At 46.7% G+C, this 21,070-nt stretch overlaps 1 protein-coding gene and 1 pseudogene across 1 annotated transcript; one reads left to right on the top strand and one right to left on the bottom strand.

The window, feature by feature from the left end:
* Nucleotides 1-1,124: 1,124 nt before the first annotated feature.
* On the bottom strand, nt 1,125-2,044 carry LOC147973550 (uncharacterized; annotated as a pseudogene).
* Nucleotides 2,045-15,936: 13,892 nt separating this feature from the next.
* Nucleotides 15,937-19,340, top strand: LOC125532229 (receptor-like protein EIX2). The gene has a single exon (XM_048696367.2). It carries the CDS (start codon nt 15,963-15,965, stop codon nt 18,834-18,836), a length of 2,874 nt encoding a protein of 957 aa, XP_048552324.2. The 5' UTR covers nt 15,937-15,962; the 3' UTR covers nt 18,837-19,340.
* The last annotated feature ends 1,730 nt before the right edge of the window (nt 19,341-21,070 follow it).

The following is a 21,070-nucleotide window of genomic DNA, read 5'->3' as shown; positions in this document are numbered from 1 at the left end:
CAGCTAGGGTTAGGAGGGGCGCGAAAAATGAGGAGGGGTTAGAGTTTAGTCCGTATTTGGTAGGGAAAGGGCTACTATTTATAGGAAGGGTTAATGGGGCTATTTGGGCTAGTATTTAGGTGGGCTAACTGGACTAGGATTTAGGTTGGCTGATTGGGCTGTGTAGATGGCTATGCTTAGAGAAGAGGGGAGTAAAGGCCCATGACATTTTATTTAGCAAAATTGTTTAGTATTTATCCGCCCACTATCTCCTCCCATATTCAAATGTTTGGGTAGCAAACGGACTTCAAATCACATGAATTCAATGTGCGGCCTTGGTATAATATAATTAGGCCACATGCAAACGTACAACTTGTATTGAGAACATTTAATTTCTATTTACAAAATAAGTTTAAATGGTGCCACACGGCTATGTGCAATGTGTTCGGTGAGTCTCGGAGAAACCGGCAAATGGGGAGAGGATACTATTCACCTTTCCGGAGGAATGACGAAATAAATAATGCTCGAGGTTTAATAAAGACACCCAAATAATTTGATACGAAGGCAACGTGTTGCCAACAACAACAACGACAACAACAACAATATTTTAATAATTAGGATTAGTCTAGGCTATTAGGTAGGAAACAAAAAATATGCATGTGCATGAAAATGCCAAAAAGAAAGGTTTGCGAAGTATTCCCTTCGTCCCATAATATAAGAGTGTTTTCTACACTAGTGTAGTGTAACAAATGATCTTATATTATAGGACAGGGGGAGTAGCTAATTCATTGAAATGAAAGTTGACATGGCGGTGCATTTTTTTATAAGAAAAATACAGATAAAGTTAACACCGCTAAGACCGTAATGTTGTGTGAGGGCATGAGTGATGTGTTGACGTTATACCTGGGTTGCTTATTGTCTTTTTTTGAAACGGAGGTAAAAGTTTTGCCTCATCAATTAATTACGACTAAGAGAATTGTCCAGTTAATTAACGAAAAACCGAGCGAAAACCAATACAAATGAAGCACGAACAAACTACTCACACGGCATGAAACCCCACAACAGCATGAGTGGCCCATCACACTTGCTGAATACACAACATCCAAAAACCCCGACGCACCTCTTAACCCAGAACGTCAAACCGATCAAGTAGCCAAAGACGTTTTGTCTTTGGCGCCACTCTTGGCTTTGCCTACCTTCTTTTGTTTGTCCCTTATTGGCGCCCCCGTTATGCGGCAAGCAATTGACCTGCCCAAATCAGGTCTAGCAACCTCCACACTGGCTAGCAAGTCACAAAGTTCCTTTGTGAGGAGAGCATTTGAATTTGAGGTAGGTGCTAACACAAGTGGCTCAATGGTCATGCCACTCGCAAGCATCACCTGCCCGATGGTCACATACGAGGGAATGGCGACAACATCTAAAACTCTGCGCTCCATGATGCCGAGAGGTAGGTTGTTTGATGCCTGACAAGGCTCCATGGGGGGTGAGGACACCAGGTCCACCTCCAAAGTCTGGAGAGAGTCCAACCTGAACTGCTCCATCGACAAGGGCGAAACAGGTTCCCCACACAACACCTGTAGCTCAGGCATGAACTGCAGCATCTGGGACACAACCTCGGCGGTGGCCTCACCCTCGAAGTCCGGCAACACATGAGGCGTCAAACTAGACCCAACACGGGGCAAGAATCCCGAAGCACGAGGGGAGAAGCAGCCATAGAGATCCACATTTTTGTCGCCCTCGAAGTCAACAACAGGTTTTGGTATAGGAGGCGACATAGGAGGGAGTGGCGCCTCAGCCGTCATAGGAGATAGCCTGCCCAAAGCAACCTCCGCACGCTCTAGAAGGCTCCCAGCCCACAACAACCATCGTGCATTGAATCAACCACATCACTCAGAGGCCGAATCGCCTTCACCATCTGCAAGGAAGCCATGCCTTGCAGCTCGGCTTGTGCAGCAAAGACAAACTGAAGCGTCACCTCAGCAGAGGCTAGAGAACCAGCAGATGAAGAAACAACCGATGCCCAGGAGTCACGTCGGATCTCCTTGGAGGGAAGCGTGTGTGGCATCAAACCGGGCCTGACATGAAGGTGGATGAAGATGATGGATGGTGTCGAGGTGGGACAATGACGAAGCAGAAGGGTTATCGAGCAAGCTGAGGGGACGCCAAGCGTTCCGACACTCACAGGCCCGATGATCGCTCCCCAAGCAGCGCGAGCATCGAAAGGGATCCCTGCACTTCGCCGCATGATGTACAGTAACAAGGCACCTACAACATCAACCATGGAGCCACGCCGAGATGGGCCTAGGGGACGAAGCCAGAGCTGGAGACACTAGACGATGTGGACCATGTCGCGGCTGCACCTCCTGCCAACCCTTGCAGGTAGCTGCCTCACGCTCAACGCTCACACCGCTGGAGCACTTGGAAGCCAGCGGCGTTTGCGGGGCCAGCTCTACGCCATCCTCATCATCTTCATCATTGTCGTCATCAAAGGAGCTCCACGAAGACACCATATCCGTAGCCAAAGCATCAAAAGCACCCAAGGCAGCCAGCAGTTCTCCAGCCCTCATGTGGTAAGAGGGCCCAGTGACATGACCGCCATCTCCAGCAGCAATGATGGGTAATGCGATATGCGTTGGCGTCGCGAGGACCAGATTGGAGCTGGCCTGCGACTCGAGCGTGGACGGAACCTCACACATGACCAATTGTCCATGCTGAAGGAAATATGCCCTAGAGGCAATAACAAAGTTATTATTTATTTCCTTATAATCATGATAAATGTTTATTATTCATGCTAGAATTGTATTAACCGGAAACATAATACATGTGTGAATACATAGACAAACAAAGTGTCACTAGTATACCTCTACTTGACTAGCTCGTTAATCAAAGATGGTTATGTTTCCTAACCATGAACAATGAGTTGTTATTTGATTAATGAGGTCACATCATTAGTTGAATGATCTGATTGACATGACCCATTCCATTAGCTTAGCACACGATCGTTTAGTATGTTGCTATTGCTTTCTTCATGACTTATACATGTTCCTATGACTATGAGATTATGCAACTCCCGTTTGCCGGAGGAACACTTTGGGTGCTACCAAACATCACAACGTAACTGGGTGATTATAAAGGAGCATTACAGGTGTCTCCAAAGGTAGATGTTGGGTTGGCGTATTTCAAGATTAGGATTTGTCACTCCGATTGTCGGAGAGGTATCTCTGGGCCCTCTCGGTAATACACATCACATAAGCCTTGCAAGCATTACAACTAATATGTTAGTTGTGAGATGATGTATTACGTAACGAGTAAAGAGACTTGCCGGTAACGAGATTGAACTAGGTATTGGATACCGACGATCGAATCTCGGGCAAGTAACATACCGATGACAAAGGGAACAACGTATGTTGTTATGCGGTCTGACCGATAAAGATCTTCGTAGAATATGTAGGAGCCAATATGGGCATCCAGGTCCCGCCATTGGTTATTGACCGGAGACGTGTCTCGGTCATGTCTACATTGTTCTCGAACCCGTAGGGTCCGCACGCTTAAGGTTACGATGACAGTTACATTATGAGCTTATGCATTTTGATGTACCGAAGGTTGTTCGGAGTCCCGGATGTGATCACGGACATGACGAGGAGTCTCGAAATGGTCGAGACGTAAAGATTGATATATTGGAAGCCTATGTTTGGACATCGGAAGTGTTCCGGGTGAAATCGGGATTTTACCGGGTTACCGGGAGGTTACCGGAACCCCCCGGGTGCCATATGGGCCTACATGGGCCTTAGTGGAAAGGAGAAAGGGGCAGCCCAAGGTGGCTGCGCCACTTCCCCCTCCCCTAGTCCTATTAGGACTAGGAGAAGGTGGCCGGCCCCCCTCTCTCTCTTTCCCCCCTTGGGAATCCTACTTGGAATAGGATTGGGGGGGAGTCCTACTCCCGGAAGGAGTAGGACTCCTCCTGCGCCTCCCTCCTTGGCCGGCCAGCCTCCCCCCCTCTACTCCTTTATATACGGAGGCAGGGGACACCTCTAGACACACAAGTTGATCCACGTGATCTATTCCTTAGCCGTGTGCGGTGCCCCCTGCCACCATATACCTCGATAATACTGTAGCGGAGTTTAAGCGAAGCCCTGCTGCTGTAGAACATCAAGATCGTCACCACGCCGTCGTGCTGACGGAACTCTTCCCCGACACTTTGCTGGATCGGAGTCCGGGGATCGTCATCGAGCTGAACGTGTGCTCGAACTCGGAGATGCCGTAGATTCGGTGCTTGATCGGTTGGATCGTGAAGACGTACGACTACTTCCTCTACGTCGTGTCATCGCTTCCGCAGTCGGTCTGCGTTGGGTACGTAGACAACACTCTCCCCCTCGTTGCTATGCATCACATGATCTTGCGTGTGCGTAGGAAATTTTTTGAAATTACTACGAAACCCAACAGTGGCATCCGAGCCTAGGTTATTTATGTTGATGTTATATGCACGAGTAGAACACAAGTGAGTTGTGGACGATACAAGTCATACTGCCTACCAGCATGTCATACTTTGGTTCAGCGGTATTGTTGGACGAGACGACCCGGACCAACCTTACGCGTACGCTTACGCGAGACCGGTTCCCTCGACGTGCTTTGCACATAGATGGCTTGCGGGCGACTGTCTCTCCAACTTTAGTTGAACCGAGTGTGGCTACGCCCGGTCCTTGGCGAAGGTTAAAACGGAGTCTATTTGACAAGTATCGTTGTGGTTTTGATGCGTAGGTGAGATTGGTTCTTACTTAAGCCCGTAGCAGCCACGTAAAACATGCAACAACAAAGTATAGGACGTCTAACTTGTTTTTGTAGGGCATGTTGTGATGTGATATGGTCAAGACATGATGCTGAATTTTATTGTATGAGATGATCATGTTTTGTAACCGAGTTATCGGCAACTGGCAGGAGCCATATGGTTTTCGCTTTATTGTATGCAATGCAATTGCGATGTAATGCTTTACTTTATTACTAAACGGTAGTGATAGTCGTGGAAGCATAAGATTGGCGAGACGACAACGATGCTACGATGGAGATCAAGGTGTCGCGCCGGTGACAATGGTGATCATGACGGTGCTTCGGAGATGGAGATCACAGGCACAAGATGATGATGGCCATATCATATCACTTATATTGATTGCATGTGATTTTTATCTTTTATGCATCTTATCTTGCTTTGATTGACGGTAGCATTATAAGATGATCTCTCACTAAATTATCAAGAAGTGTTCTCCCTGAGTATGCACCGTTGCGAAAGTTCTTCGTGCTGAGACACCACGTGATGATCGGGTGTGATAGGCTCTACGTTCAAATACAACGGGTGCAAAACAGTTGCGCACGCAGAATACTCAGGTTATACTTGACGAGCCAAGCATATACAGATATGGCCTCGGAACACGGAGACCGAAAGGTCGAGCGTGAATCATATAGTAGATATGATCAACATAATGATGTTCACCGATGAAACTACTCCATCTCACGTGATGATCGGACATGGTTTAGTTGATTTGGATCACGTGATCACTTAGAGGATTAGAGGGATGTCTATCTAAGTGGGAGTTCTTAAGTAATATGATTAATTGAACTTAAATTTATCATGAACTTAGTACCTGATAGTATCTTGCTTGTTTATGTTGATTGTAGATAGATGGCTCGTGCTGTTGTTCCGTTGAATTTTAATGCGTTCCTTGAGAAAGCAAAGTTGAAAGATGATGGTAGCAATTACACGGACTGGGTCCGTAACTTGAGGATTATCCTCATTGCTGCACAGAAGAATTACGTCCTGGAAGCACCGCTGGGTGCCAGGCCTGCTGCTGGAGCAACGCCAGATGTTATGAACGTCTGGCAGAGCAAAGCTGATGACTACTCGATAGTTCAGTGTGCCATGCTTTACGGCTTAGAATCGGGACTTCAACGACGTTTTGAACGTCATGGAGCATATGAGATGTTCCAGGAGTTGAAGTTAATATTTCAAGCAAATGCCCGGATTGAGAGATATGAAGTCTCCAATAAATTCTATAGCTGCAAGATGGAGGAGAACAGTTCTGTCAGTGAGCATATACTCAAAATGTCTGGGTATAATAATCACTTGATTCAATTGGGAGTTAATCTTCCAGATGATTGCGTCATTGACAGAATTCTCCAATCACTGCCACCAAGCTACAAGAGCTTCGTGATGAACTATAATATGCAAGGGATGAACAAGACTATTCCCGAGCTCTTCGCGATGCTGAAAGCTGCGGAGGTAGAAATCAAGAAAGAGCATCAAGTGTTGATGGTCAACAAGACCACTAGTTTCAAGAAAAAGGGCAAAGGAAAGAAGAAGGGGAACTTCAAGAAGAACAGCAAGCCAGTTGCTGCTCAAGAGAAGAAACCCAAGTCTGGACCTAAGCCTGAAACTGAGTGCTTCTACTGCAAGCAGACTGGTCACTGGAAGCGGAACTGCCCCAAGTATTTGGCGGATAAGAAGGATGGCAAAGTGAACAAAGGTATATATGATATACATGTTATTGATGTGTACCTTACTAATGCTCGCAGTAGCACCTGGGTATTTGATACTGGTTCTGTTGCTAATATTTGCAACTCGAAACAGGGGCTACGGATTAAGCGAAGATTGGCTAAGGACGAGGTGACGATGCGCGTGGGAAACGGTTCCAAAGTCGATGTGATCGCGGTCGGCACGCTACCTCTACATCTACCTTCGGGATTAATATTAGACCTAAATAATTGTTATTTGATGCCAGCGTTGAGCATGAACATTATATCTGGATCTTGTTTAATGCGAGACGGTTATTCATTTAAATCAGAGAATAATGGTTGTTCTATTTATATGAGTAATATCTTTTATGGTCATGCACCCTTGAAGAGTGGTCTATTCTTATTGAATCTCGATAGTAGCAATACACATATTCATAATGTTGAAACCAAAAGATGCAGAGTTCATAATGAAAGTGCAACTTATTTGTGGCACTGTCGTTTAGGTCATATCGGTATAAAGCGCATGAAGAAACTCCATACTGATGGACTTTTGGAACCACTTGATTATGAATCACTTGGTACTTGCGAACCGTGCCTAATGTGCAAGATGACTAAAACACCGTTCTCCGGTACTATGGAGAGAGCAACAGATTTGTTGGAAATCATACATACCGATGTATGTGGTTCGATGAATATTGAGGCTCGTGGCGGATATCGTTATTTTCTCACCTTCACAGATGATTTAAGCAGATATGGGTATATTTACTTAATGAAACATAAATCTGAAACATTTGAAAGGTTCAAAGAATTTCAGAGTGAAGTTGAAAATCATCGTAACAAGAAAATAAAGTTTTTACGATCTGATCGTGGAGGAGAATATTTGAGTTACGAGTTTGGTGTACATTTGAAAAACTGTGGAATAGTTTCGCAACTCACACCACCCTGAACACCACAACGTAATGGTGTGTCCGAACGTCGTAATCGTACTTTACTAGATATGGTGCGATCTATGATGTCTCTTACTGATTTACCGCTATCATTTTGGGGTTATGCTCTAGAGACGGCCGCATTCACGTTAAATAGGGCACCATCAAAATCCGTTGAGACGACGCCTTATGAACTGTGGTTTGGCAAGAAACCAAAGTTGTCGTTTCTTAAAGTTTGGGGCCGCGATGCTTATGTGAAAAAGCTTCAACCTGATAAGCTCGAACCCAAATCGGAGAAATGTGTCTTCATCCAAAGGAAACTATTGGATACACCTTCTATCACAGATCCGAAGGCAAGACTTTTGTTGCTAAATTCAGAAACTTTCTTGAGAAGGAGTTTCTCTCGAAAGAAGTGAGTGGGAGGAAAGTAGAACTTGACGAGGTAACTGTACCTGCTCCCTTGTTGGAAAGTAGTACATCACAGAAAATTGTTTCTGCGACACCTACACCAATAAGTAAGGAAGTTAATGATAATGATCATGAAACTTCAGAACAAGATACTACTGAACCTCGTAGATCAACCAGAGTAAGATCCGCACCAGAGTGGTACGGTAATCCAGTTCTGGAAGTCATGCTATTAGATCATGATGAACCTACGAACTATGAAGAAGCGATGGTGAGCCCAGATTCCGCAAAGTGGCTTGAAGCCATGAAATCTGAGATGGGATCCATGTATGAGAACAAAGTATGGACTTTGGTTGACTTGCCCGATGATCGGCAAGCAATTGAGAATAAATGGATCTTCAAAAGAAGACTGACGCTGATGGTAATATTACTGTCTACGAAGCTCGACTTGTCGCGAAAGGTTTTCGACAAGTTCAAGGGATTGACTACGATGAGACCTTCTCACCCGTAGCGATGCTTAAGTCCGTCCGAATCATGTTAGCGATTGCCGCATTTTATGATTATGAAATTTGGCAGATGGATGTCAAAACTGCATTCCTGAATGGATTTCTGGAAGAAGAGTTGTATATGATGCAACCGGAAGGTTTTGTCGATCCAAAGGGAGCTAACAAAGTGTGCAAGCTCTAGCGATCCATTTATGGACTGGTGCAAGCCTCTCGGAGTTGGAATAAACGTTTTGATAGTGTGATCAAAGCATTTGGTTTTATACAGACTTTCGGAGAAGCCTGTATTTACAAGAAAGTGAGTGGGAGCTCTGTAGCATTTCTGATATTATATGTGGATGACATATTGCTAATTGGAAATGATATAGAATTTCTGGATAGCATAAAGGGATACTTGAATAAAAGTTTTTCAATGAAAGACCTCGGTGAAGCTGCTTACATATTAGGCATTAAAATCTATAGGGATAGATCAAGACGCTTAATTGGACTTTCACAAAGCACATACCTTGACAAAATTTTGAAGAAGTTCAAAATGGATCAAGCAAAGAAAGGGTTCTTGCCTGTGTTACAAGGTGTGAAATTGAGTAAGACTCAATGCCCGACCACTGCAGAAGGTAGAGAGAATATGAAAGATGTTCCCTATGCATCAGCCATAGGATCTATCATGTATGCAATGCTGTGTACCAGACCTGATGTGTGCCTTGCTATAAGTTTAGCAGGGAGGTACCAAAGTAATCCAGGAATGGATCACTGGACAGCGGTCAAGAACATCCTGAAATACCTGAAAAGGACTAAGGATATGTTTCTCGTATATGGAGGTGACAAAGAGCTCACCGTAAAAGGTTACGTTGATGCAAGCTTTGACACTGATCCGGACGATTCTAAATCGCAAACCGGATACGTGTTTACATTAAACGGTGGAGCTGTCAGTTGGTGCAGTTCTAAACAAAGCGTCGTAGCGGGATCTACATGTGAAGCGGAGTACATAGCTGCTTCGGAAGCAGCGAACGAAGGAGTCTGGATGAAGGAGTTCATATCCGATCTAGGTGTCATACCTAATGCATCGGGTCCAATGAAAATCTTTTGTGACAATACTGGTGCAATTGCCTTGGCAAAGGAATCCAGATTTCACAAAAGGACCAAACACATCAAGAGACGCTTCAACTCCATCCGGGATCTAGTCCAGGTGGGAGACATAGAGATTTGCAAGATACATACGGATCTGAATGTTGCAGACCCGTTGACTAAGCCTCTTCCACGAGCAAAACATGATCAGCACCAAAGCTCCATGGGTGTTAGAATCATTACAGTGTAATCTAGATTATTGACTCTAGTGCAAGTGGGAGACTGAAGGAAATATGCCCTAGAGGCAATAATAAAGTTATTATTTATTTCCTTATAATCATGATAAATGTTTCTTATTCATGCTAGAATTGTATTAACCGGAAACATAATACATGTGTGAATACATAGACAAACAAAGTGTCACTAGTATGCCTCTACTTGACTAGCTCGTTAATCAAAGATGGTTATGTTTCCTAACCATGAACAATGAGTTGTTATTTGATTAACGAGGTCACATCATTAGTTGAATGATCTAATTGACATGACCCATTCCATTAGCTTAGCACCCGATCGTTTAGTATGTTGCTATTGCTTTCTTCATGACTTATACATGTTCCTATGACTATGAGATTATGCAACTCCCGTTTGCCGGAGGAACACTTTGGGTGCTACCAAACGTCACAACGTAACTGGGTGATTATAAAGGAGCATTACAGGTGTCTCCAAAGGTAGATGTTGGGTTGGCGTATTTCGAGATTAGGATTTGTCACTCCGATTGTCGAAGAGGTATCTCTGGGCCCTCTCGGTAATACACATCACATAAGCCTTGCAAGCATTGCAACTAAATGAGTTAGTTGCGGGATGATGTATTACAGAACGAGTAAAGAGACTTGCCGGTAACGAGATTGAACTAGGTATTGGAATACCGACGATCGAATCTCGGGCAAGTAACATACCGATGACAAAGGGAACAACGTATGTTGTTATGCGGTCTGACCGATAAAGATCTTCGTAGAATATGTAGGAGCCAATATGGGCATCCAGGTCCTGCTATTGGTTATTGACCGAAGACGTGTCTCGGTCATGTCTACATTGTTCTCGAACCCGTAGGATCCGCACGCTTAAGGTTACGATGACAGTTACATTATGAGTTTATGCATTTTGATGTACCGAAGGTTGTTCGGAGTCCCGGATGTGATCACGGACATGACGAGGAGTCTCGAAATGGTCGAGACGTAAAGATTGATATATTGGAAGCCTATGTTTGGACATCGGAAGTGTTCCGGGTGAAATCGGGATTTTACCGGGTTACCGGGAGGTTACCGGAACCCCCCGGGAGCCATATGGGCCTACATGGGCCTTAGTGGAAAGGAGAAAGGGGCAGCCCAAGGTGGCTGCGCTACTTCCCCCTCCCCTAGTCCTATTAGGACTAGGAGAAGGTGGCCGGCCCCCCTCTCTCTCTTCCCCCCTTGGGAATCCTACTTGGAATAGGATTGGGGGGGAGTCCTACTCCCGGAAGGAGTAGGACTCCTCCTGCGCCTCCCTCCTTGGCCGGCCAGCCTCCCCCCTCTACTCCTTTATATACGGAGGCAGGGGACACCTCTAGACACACAAGTTGATCCACGTGATCTATTCCTTAGCCGTGTGCGGTGCCCCCTGCCACCATATACCTCGATAATACTGTAGCGGAGTTTAAGCGAAGCCCTGCTGCTGTAGAACATCAAGATCGTCACCACGCCGTCGTGCTGACGGAACTCTTCCCCGACACTTTGCTGGATCGGAGTCCGGGGATCGTCATCGAGCTGAACGTGTGCTCGAACTCGGAGGTGCCGTAGATTCGGTGCTTGATCGGTTGGATCGTGAAGACGTACGACTACTTCCTCTACGTCGTGTCATCGCTTCCGCAGTCGGTCTGCGTTGGGTACGTAGACAACACTCTCCCCCTCGTTGCTATGCATCACATGATCTTGCGTGTGCGTAGGAAATTTTTTGAAATTACTACGAAACCCAACACATGCATGGTCGGGGCAGCCTTGCGGGAGGCAAGGGAGGCCACAACGAAGCCGCGCGCAGATGGCGGTGGCAGACGGGAGGGGGCGACGCAGACAGTAGGAGGAGCCGCAGAGGACAGGGCGACTCCCATCGTCGGAGCAGTAGGAGGGCGAGACCGGCCCGAAGTTCGCCATGAATCGGCCGTTGGAGAAGAGACATGCGGGAAAGGATGCGTCGGAGCCTGGCCGCCACACGCAGAGCGAACGGAGGTCGAGGCGGAGCAGTAGTAACCGGACGAGGCCGCTGCACTGGAGGACTGCCGAGGAAGAAGCGGGTGGCGGCGGCGCGCGCCCACCCGCGAGCGCGGACGGGAGGTGCCCATCTCCTCACATAAGGCATGCAGCTGAGCAAGGGCACCGGATCTGGCCTCGGCAGCCACAGGAGGAGGACGGATGAGGCGGATCTAGCGACGCCGTGGGCGGACACTCACCCGACGAAGGAGCTCCGCATCACTTGGGTTGCTTATTGACATCTTATGAATATGTACCAGTTAAGACATAAAACGTAAAACATCTATGCATCAGTAATAATAATGAATAGATGAATGCAGGCTCTCGAACCTGCAGCAACATTGCCCAGGCTTGTTGCCTCATCATAATTAAGGGCCTCACATTGCCACGTATAGAACTCACTATTAGAAAAAGGGCTATAGCTAATATGGACATTAATGGCGCATCACATATGTGATGCGCGACTGCTACATTAATGGCGCACCACATATGTGATGCGCGACTGCTATATAGCAATGCGCATCATGTGTAGGTACGCCATTAATGTCCATACCACTAATGGCACACCACACCCACGGTGCGCCGCTACTAACAATTTTTTTTCCAAAACTAGTAATGGCGCATCAAGTCATAGTACGCCATTACTAGTTTTAACTAGTAATAACGCACCACACACTCTGTACGTCACTACTAACAATTTTTTTATACTTTTTTTTCAAAACTAGTAATGGCACACCAGTGTATAGTACACCATTACTAGTTCAAACTAGTAATGGCGCACCACAACCACGGTGTGCCACTATTAACAATTTTTTTTTTGCAAAAACTAGTTACTAACTTTCTTTGCACCCCCCTCCCGGACAGCCTTTTCAGTTTTAGAAAGAATAAAAGAAAATGATGGAAATGTAAAAAAAGAAAAGAAAAGAAGTTTCTCATGTGATATGTGGTCTAGTTGTTGGGAAAATTTACAAATATGAATTTCGACTTTATTTGCAAAATCTCTCTGGAATTTAATAAAATGGGCATAACTTTTGCATACGAACTCGGATTAAAAAGTTTTTTATATGAAAAGTTACATCCGAATTCAACAGGGGAACCCCGTTGAAAATTTTTAGAATCACCAAAAAACTAACAGAACAAAAGATACGGGGCTTTTAAGATCTAGAGGGGGAATAATGAAAAATAATTCAAACCTAGTAGTGGCGCATCATTTGCTAGGTGCGCCACTTGTAACCAAAAAAAATTGGTTTCAAAAAAAAATTTGGATTTTTTTCAAAATATGATACGTAATATGACCGAGAAGTTTGAAATATTTTTTCAAAATTTCATCACACTCATGAACATGAATAAAGTCCTAGACATCAACAAGGTTTAATAGGATTCATATGATAGATATATCAAAAAGTGCCTGTTAAGTGAGTTGGTGCTGGGGTTGGATAAAACTGCGAAGTTAAGCATGTTCGGGCTGGAGTAGTGTGAGGATGGGTGACCTTCCGAGAAGTTTGACCACGAAGTGCGATTTAACTTGAGATTAAGCACATTGAGCCGAGATTAAGCCATAGTGACCCATTACTATTTGTTACTAGTGGCGTAGTAATAATGGGGCATATATAGTGCGTCATCAATGATAAAAATAGGTGCGCCGCTAATTAGTCTTTTCCTAGTAGTGACTGACCTGTGAGTTGCAATGTGACGAGGGGGTTTACACACTCTGCTCTGCAACAACGAAGACGTAAATCAGACGATTATCTAACCCACGAATCAAGGCGACCAACGGAAGTCCGGACAGGAACGCGGAACCTTGGCACCAACGCCGGCGAACCACGCCACCTTCCTCGAGCGAAACCCAAGTTCTGACAAGCCACCGAATAACACAAAACATTGCGCTGGGTCAGTAACAATAGCTTACGAGGCCCGACCCTAGAAGAACTGAATAATCCCACAACTGGAGCAACGCGTCGGGTGCGATCTTATGTCATGCACGACTGCTCATTGGCGTACTGATCGGTGTGCTGTGCGGACGTTCTGACAGCTGACGCATTAGCATTAAGATTTGGATTATCCGTGACGCAAAGGGCGGGAGTTTAACCGTCTTGTTATCAACTCAGATAATTTGAAAGTCATTGACATCATGAGGAACAAAGAATGTTATGTGGGAGTGGCGGCAGTTGCCTTTGATGATTAACATTATATGTCTTGTGATTTCCCTGGTACGAGTTTCAAACATTGTAATAAAAAAACAAACAAGAGCATCTCCAATAACAACCTGCAAAAACCTCCCACATTTGTCCGCGGACGATAGAGGGGCCAGTCTGCGGACATAGATGCGAAAGGTCAACATCCAATGCTAGCCGTATACATTTCAAACTATTTTTCAACAAACCGTATGAAATTTATGCAAGTACGGCCAGATTTCGTACAAACATGAAGGATTTCACATAAACAGGACGGATTTAACTACATTTAGAACAACAAAAAAAAGATCCGCCCCTAAACCTATCCCACGGCAGCGGCGGCCGGCGTCCAACCCCGTGTCGTCCTCCTTTTGCCGTCTCCATGAGCACTGGCAATAAGACCAATGAAGTAAAGGTGTGATCTTTAGTGAGGAAGAGTAAAACACAGGAGACGGACCGGCCAACATGGGACACTAGGCCCTGCCGCCTCCCGTGGCCTACTCATCCTCGAAGGAGTCCGCGCCTTGTCCGTCGCCTGTGGACGTAAGGTCCACGAGGGAAATGGTGGTGCCTTGGTTGTTGTCGTCCCACCCGGTTGGCTGATGGTTCGTCGGCGGCGTGTAGGAGGCGCAGCTAGCTATGTTCTCCTCCGCGACCGCCTGCAGCTGCGCCTCCCCGCCCGCCGCTTCCTGACGAGCGGCGGCTTGAGCGTGGACGGCATCGTAGATGCCATGCTGCTCCATGATGAAATTTGGGTTCGTCACGCCCATGGCCGCCACGGCCTCCTCGCTCGCGCGCTCATCGCAGATCTAGCCCTCCGCCAGCCGATGCTGCTCCAGGAGGAACAGGCTGTACCACTGTTCCTCCTGAGCCTGCTCCATGGTGAAGTCGGCGTGCACAGCAGGCACTGGAGCCGGGGCGGAGTTGTCAGAGCCTGTCACCATCGTGGTGTCGTCCTCGTCGTCGGAGACCTTGGGCAAGCTGGCCGGCAAGCCGGCCTCGATCTGCCTGGCACGGTGGCTATGCCAGGCGGCGGCAAAGGCGGCCACCGCATGCTTCATCCCCAGCCACAGACTGTCCCACAGTGCTTTCCCGCTGGCGGTCATGGCGAAGGATGTGGAGGGGTTGGTGTTGTGGTGTGGACTTAGCCGGGTGTGGCCGCCTTTATATAGCAGATTCCGATGAGGCGGGGCGTCCGGGTGCGTCAATGCGAGGCGCCGGAATGGGTTTCTCCGCTGGCGAGCCTGCTTAATGGCGGCAGATGGACGAACCGCTGCATTGAACGGATGCCGTAGATATATGTCCCATTCCGTCCAGTCACGTGTCTCCAGCATTAAACAGGCGCGGACACCGGGAACACATCGCGGGCCGCGCCCTCGGTCGGTGGGCCACTTTAATGGCGGAGGCAGTGAGAGGCCGCATTCGCCCTGAGCCGTCTTTAATATTGAAGGCGCGCTCTACAGCAGCATGAATGCGGTCAGCTGGTGTCTGGCGGGAGCGCGTGCGGGAGGGGGATGGTGGGTCAGGGCGGTCAGAAACGGGTTTGGGATCAGTCCGGATTCTCGCAAACCTCCCCTACGTTTGTCTTTGATTTATAAGAGAAATCGCATCCGGACCGCTCCGTGGACCAATACAGGTCGCCGTTGGATAGCTTCCGCGATCCAGACAATGCTATCTGGACGGTTGCGGGAGGTCTACGGATCCACCTTGAAGATGCCCTAAGGTCGCTTGTGAGCTTGCTAGGTTCGCTTGATATTTTATGGCTTATGCTCCTCGTAGATGATGTAAGCGGTTATTTCAAATTAATAAAGTTATATTTGTTTGAAAGAAATGGACCTGAGCTGCCGACATACCCGCAGTGGGTGACTGCTCTGATCTGAATTCCCCATCGCTTTTGACTTCTGCGACTATGATTCGAAACCAGTCGTTGGTTATGGAATTTCACGCGCTAAAATTAGGTGGTGGTCCAGTCGTGGAGACTTCCTTACACGAACCACATGTGGTGCATTTCGCTGTCACTAGCTACGCCCTCGATCGAGTGGATGATCCAACTGCTGCCGGGTCCTTAAATATAGCCATCGCCACTCCACAAGGCACTACGAACACACCACACAAGTACCAAAAATGGCCAGGCCAAGGCAGCTGGTCCAGGCTACGGTGATCCTCCTCCTAGCGACATGGTTCCTCCGGAGCTCGTCAGCTCCGGCCATGCTTGCGCTCCCGCCGCCACCACAACCACCGGACACCCTCTGCATCCCCTACGAGCGGGATGCACTTCGCGAGTTCAAGGCTAGCCTCACCGACCCGGGCAACTACCTCTCGTCGTGGCGAGACGATGAGTGCTGTCGATGGATAGGCGTCGAGTGCAGCAACCGAACCGGCCACATCATCAAGCTCGAGCTCATCGGGTCTAACACCATGGGTTGGCCTATGGGAGGTGAGATAAACCCCTCCTTGCTCACTCTACGACATCTGAGGCATCTTGATCTCTCGTTCAACGACTTTGGTGGCATGCCCATTCCGGAGTTCATCGGCGGTCTTGCGAGCCTGACGCATCTCCTCCTCTCCGGCTCGTTTTTCGGCGGGCAAATCCCTCCCCACCTCGGAAACCTCTCCAACCTGCTCATCCTTGACCTATCAAATCAGATGCACAGTTGTTACTCGCCCGACCTCGCATGGGTCTCGCAGCTATGGAAGCTACAGTACCTTGGCATGTCTCAGGTGGACCTCAGCGCCGCGGTCGACTGGGCTCATGTTGTTAACATGCTCCCCTCCCTCATAACTCTTGAACTACAATCTTGCGGGCTTCGGAGCACTATGCCTCCACCGTTGAACTCCAACCTCACATCACTAGAGAACCTCTACCTCGACTCCAACTCCTTTAACTCATCCTTTGGAGCCAACTACTTGGCTTGGGATCTCCCTGCTCTTAGAGTGCTTTCAATGTATAGCTGCGGGATTTGTGGTTATATCCCTTCCGCGGTCGGAAACTTTACCTCCATCCGATCATTGGTCCTTGACAATAACAACTTCTCCGGGATGGTGCCATTGACCTTCAAGAAACTCAAGGAACTACAAATGCTCAAATTATCACACAACCTCATTAGCGGGGCCATAGAAGATCTATTGTTGCATAGATTGCCAACAGATGAGTTACAAGAGTTGCACTTGGACCACAACAGCTTGACAGGGAGAATCCCAGCTCGTTTAGAGCACTTTAGCAGCTTGACCACACTTCGGCTGAATGACAACAAACTATTTGGAGAGGTACCCGTTGGTATACGAGAACTCACAAATTTAAAGGAGTTACGGTTAAACTCAAACAACCTACATGGAACAATCACTGAAGACCATTTCATGAACCTGACTAGCCTAGAAGTGTTGTGGCTCTCCAATAATTCCTTAACCGTGTTGGTTAACAACACATGGAACACTCCATTCAAATTAACTTCAGCGAGCTTTAGATCTTGCATCCTAGGACCACAGTTTCCAATATGGATTAGCCAAACAACACTCGGCACTCTTGATATTTCAAACACAAGTATACATGATTCCATTCCTGATGAGTTTTGGACTGCAGTTTCCCGTGCTAAAATTTTGGATTTGTCGGGAAATCAAATTGTTGGCAGGCTTCCCACAGTTTTTCTGTTTGGTGGATTGGAAGCTATGATATTGGATATCAGTTCTAACCAGCTTGTTGGCCCGATTCCAACACTCCCAAAGAGCCTTCTCTACTTGGACCTCTCTGGGAACAACCTGTCAGGCAAACTGCCAACAGATATTAGAGCACCAGAGATGCAAGTACTCATGCTCTTCAAAAATTCCTTTTCTGGCATCATTCCATGCTCCCTGTTTGAGTTGGAACAATTGAAGTTCTTAGACCTATCAGAGAACCAACTAAATGAGACATTGCTGGATTGCCCTCACGCACCAGAAACTTCAAATCTTTTCATGCTTAGCTTGAATAACAACAATCTTTCGGGAGAATTTCCATCGTTTCTTCAGAGGTGTAAAGAACTGAAATTCCTTGATCTAGCATACAATCAATTTTCTGGGAGCTTGCCGACGTGGATCGGTTCAAAGTTACCATACTTGGCATTTATGCGGTTGCGGTCAAACATGTTCTCTGGTGGTATCCCTGTTGAACTCACCGGGATGAAGGGGCTTCAGTATTTAGACATTGCAAGTAATAACATCTCAGGGGACATACCAATGTCATTTGGGAATCTCATGGCTATGGCTCATACTCCCAACCAACAAGATGCCCTTTTCCAAATTGTCCACTTTCGATCGGCTTCCACATATATGTTCCTCATCGATCCCTCTGATATGAATAGTTTGGTGGTGGTCACAAAGGGTCAAGAGCTCGAATACACAACAGGAATCGCGTACATGGTGAACATTGATTTTTCCTGCAACAGATTAACAGGGAAGATTCCTCGGGAAATCGGCATGCTTGTAGCATTAACAAACCTAAATTTGTCTTGGAATCATCTCAGCGGCATGATACCCCAAACTATTGGTGAGCTACAGGCAGTGGAATCTTTCGACCTCTCTCATAACGAGCTCTCTGGTGAAATCCCTACAAGTTTGGCATCTCTAACATCGTTGACCCATTTGAACTTGTCATATAACAACCTGACGGGAACTATACCATCTGGAAATCAGTTAAGGACTCTGGATGACCAGCCATCCATATATGTTGGCAACCCAGGTCTCTGTGGTCCACCTATATCAAGCAACTGTTCAGGAACTGGAATCACCCCACGGGCTCTTGAAGATGGGCATGAGGGCGTGAGCGATGGGTTGTCACTATACCTCGGTATTGGCACCGGGTTTTTAGCTGGTCTCTGGATTGTCTTTTTTGGCTTCTTGTTCAAGCAGAATTGGAGAATTCGTTGGTTCTCATTTTGTGACAGCGTGTATGATTGGATTTATGTGAAAGTGGCACTGAGTCGGGCTTCACTGGCAAGAAAAATGCCAGTAAGGGCTGGCTGAGATCATGGCTAGGTGGAACTTCTGTTCTTACATAGTATGAATCTGGGATTAGTATTAAGCCCCTTTTGTCTTATGTAATGCTTTTCTTTGCCATCTAAGTTGTAGCATGATAAAATGTGCATGTTTTCTTCTTATGGATATGTATATGAACTAAGACATGTGTATGGCTGTATTACCAAATTTCAGTGATAATAAATATTGTCCTGTGAGTTGCCTCATCAGAATTCAGAGGCTCTCGAACCTGAGGCGACATTGCCCAAGCTTGTTGCCTCATCAGAATTCAGAGCCTCACAGTGCCACGTACGGTATTGACCTGTGAATTGCAATGTGATGAAAGGATCTTCAATCTGCTCTGCAACAACCGATCAAGCACCAAATCAGACGATTATCTCACGCGCGAATCATGGCGACCAAAAAAAAACTGGACATGAACGACTCACCTTGGCACCAACGCCGACAACCACACCTTTGGCACGAAACTATACACGCATGAACACACACTTATTACATGGAGCTGGTACCCTGAGGATATGCCGCCCGGCCGGGTAGGGCCGCCATGGTAGATGAGCAGGATAGCATGAGCGATGCATTGTCATTGTACCTCGGCATTGGCACGGGGTTGGTAGCAGGTCTCTGGATTGTCTTTTGTGGCTTGTTATTCAAGAGGAATTGAAGAATTCGCTGGTTCTTGTTCACTGACAGAGTGTATGATTGGGTTTATTTGCAAGTGGCACTGAGTTGGGCTTCACCGGCAAGAAATAAACCCGTAGGCTCTGGCTGAGATCAGTGATTTCTGTTCTTACATAGTATGAATCTGGGATTGGTATTAAGCCTCTTGCCTTCTGTAATATTCTTCTTTTGTATGCAAGTTATAGCATGATAAAGTTTGGTCGTTGGCATCTTATGAATATGTATATGTATTCAGACATGTGTATGACTGTATGACCAAACTCCAGTAAGAATAAATAGACGAAAGCAGTTGGCTCTCGAACCTGCGGCGACATTGTCCAGGCTCTGCTTCTTCATCAGAATTCATAATTTAGAGCCTCACGTTGGCAGTTTGACACGTACTGTACTGACCCGTGAGTTGCAGCGTGACGAGGGGATCTTCGCATTCTTCTCTGCAGCAACCGAGCGCCAAACCAGACGAGCATCCCGGCCATGAATCACAGCGACGGATGAATCGTCCTTCACCTGGAGCCACACCGTTGGTGAGTGGATTGGGGGCGCACCCGTTGGTGAGTGGGACGGCACCGGGGGCGACCAGCTGGATCGGCTGCGAGGGCAGAGCGAAGCGGGTCGGTAAGAAATTCACTGAAGGCGGAGAGCGCGCGCACGTGTTGGTTGGGGAGGGAGTGAGTCGCTGACCTTGAAGGCGGGCGGTGGAGGAAGTCGGCGGAGCCCGTCGCGCCGCCGAGCCAAGAAAAGTGGCGACAGGGGGATTGCTAGGATTTTTCTTTTATTTTCGGCCGTTCCGCGGGAGCCGTTGGGCCTTTGCAGTCCGCAGTTACATGGATGGGCTGCTAATGTGAGCAGAGACATGGGCTCGGCTAGTTTGGTTGGACTAAAACCACCTGGGTTTGCCGTCCTTTCCTCTTCCCCCGTTCTCCAAAAAAAAAAACTACCAGTACTACTTACTTTATGTCAAAAAGAAAAAAAAACTATAATTAGAGGGTTTGTCTTACATAATTGGAGGATACTCTTTGCAAAGTTCACCCATTTCTTTAATGGTGACGACTAGTGTAGTACTACTTTGCGACATTTGTTGCTACAGAGGAGTTTTACGGTTTTTTCACACATTCGTTTTTCAAAATATTTAATCTATTGAACCGTGTGTGTCCAAATCATGAACCGTTTTCACCGTTGCATTTCCCGCGTCGAGATCTTTGAAACTAGGTCCACGTGTGGGTTGGAGAGGGAGTGAGTTATTGACCTTGAAGCCGGAATTTTTCGGAAGTCCGCGGAGCCCGTCGCGCGGCGATGAGCGAAGAGTGGATGGTGAAATGTTGCCGCAAAACTCACAGCAAACGCTTATGCAATACACAAACTATTCAGTAATATAAGTTGAAATGGTCATTTATTTAAAAATTCAAATGTTCATGACTTCTAGAAGAAATGTTCATGTGTGCCATGTATCTATCATGGAGAAAAGTGAAGAAGAAAATAAAACATTTTTTATCTAATAACATAAGTCAATGGTAAAAAATTAAAAAGAAGAAGCAAAACTCTAGAAT

The sequence above is a fragment of the Triticum urartu genome, chromosome 5A (assembly GCF_056163025.1).
Source record: "Triticum urartu cultivar PI428250 chromosome 5A, HENAU_Tu73, whole genome shotgun sequence".
Classification (NCBI taxonomy): Eukaryota; Viridiplantae; Streptophyta; class Magnoliopsida; order Poales; family Poaceae; genus Triticum; species Triticum urartu.
Note: the sequence above shows the minus strand (reverse complement) of the source record. Positions and strands in the feature narration are given on the sequence as shown.

Bases quoted from the DNA above. Each gene is read 5' to 3' on its own strand.
- LOC125532229 (XM_048696367.2), top strand. From the start codon at position 15,963: ATGGCCAGGCCAAGGCAGCTGGTCCAGGCTACGGTGATCCTCCTCCTA.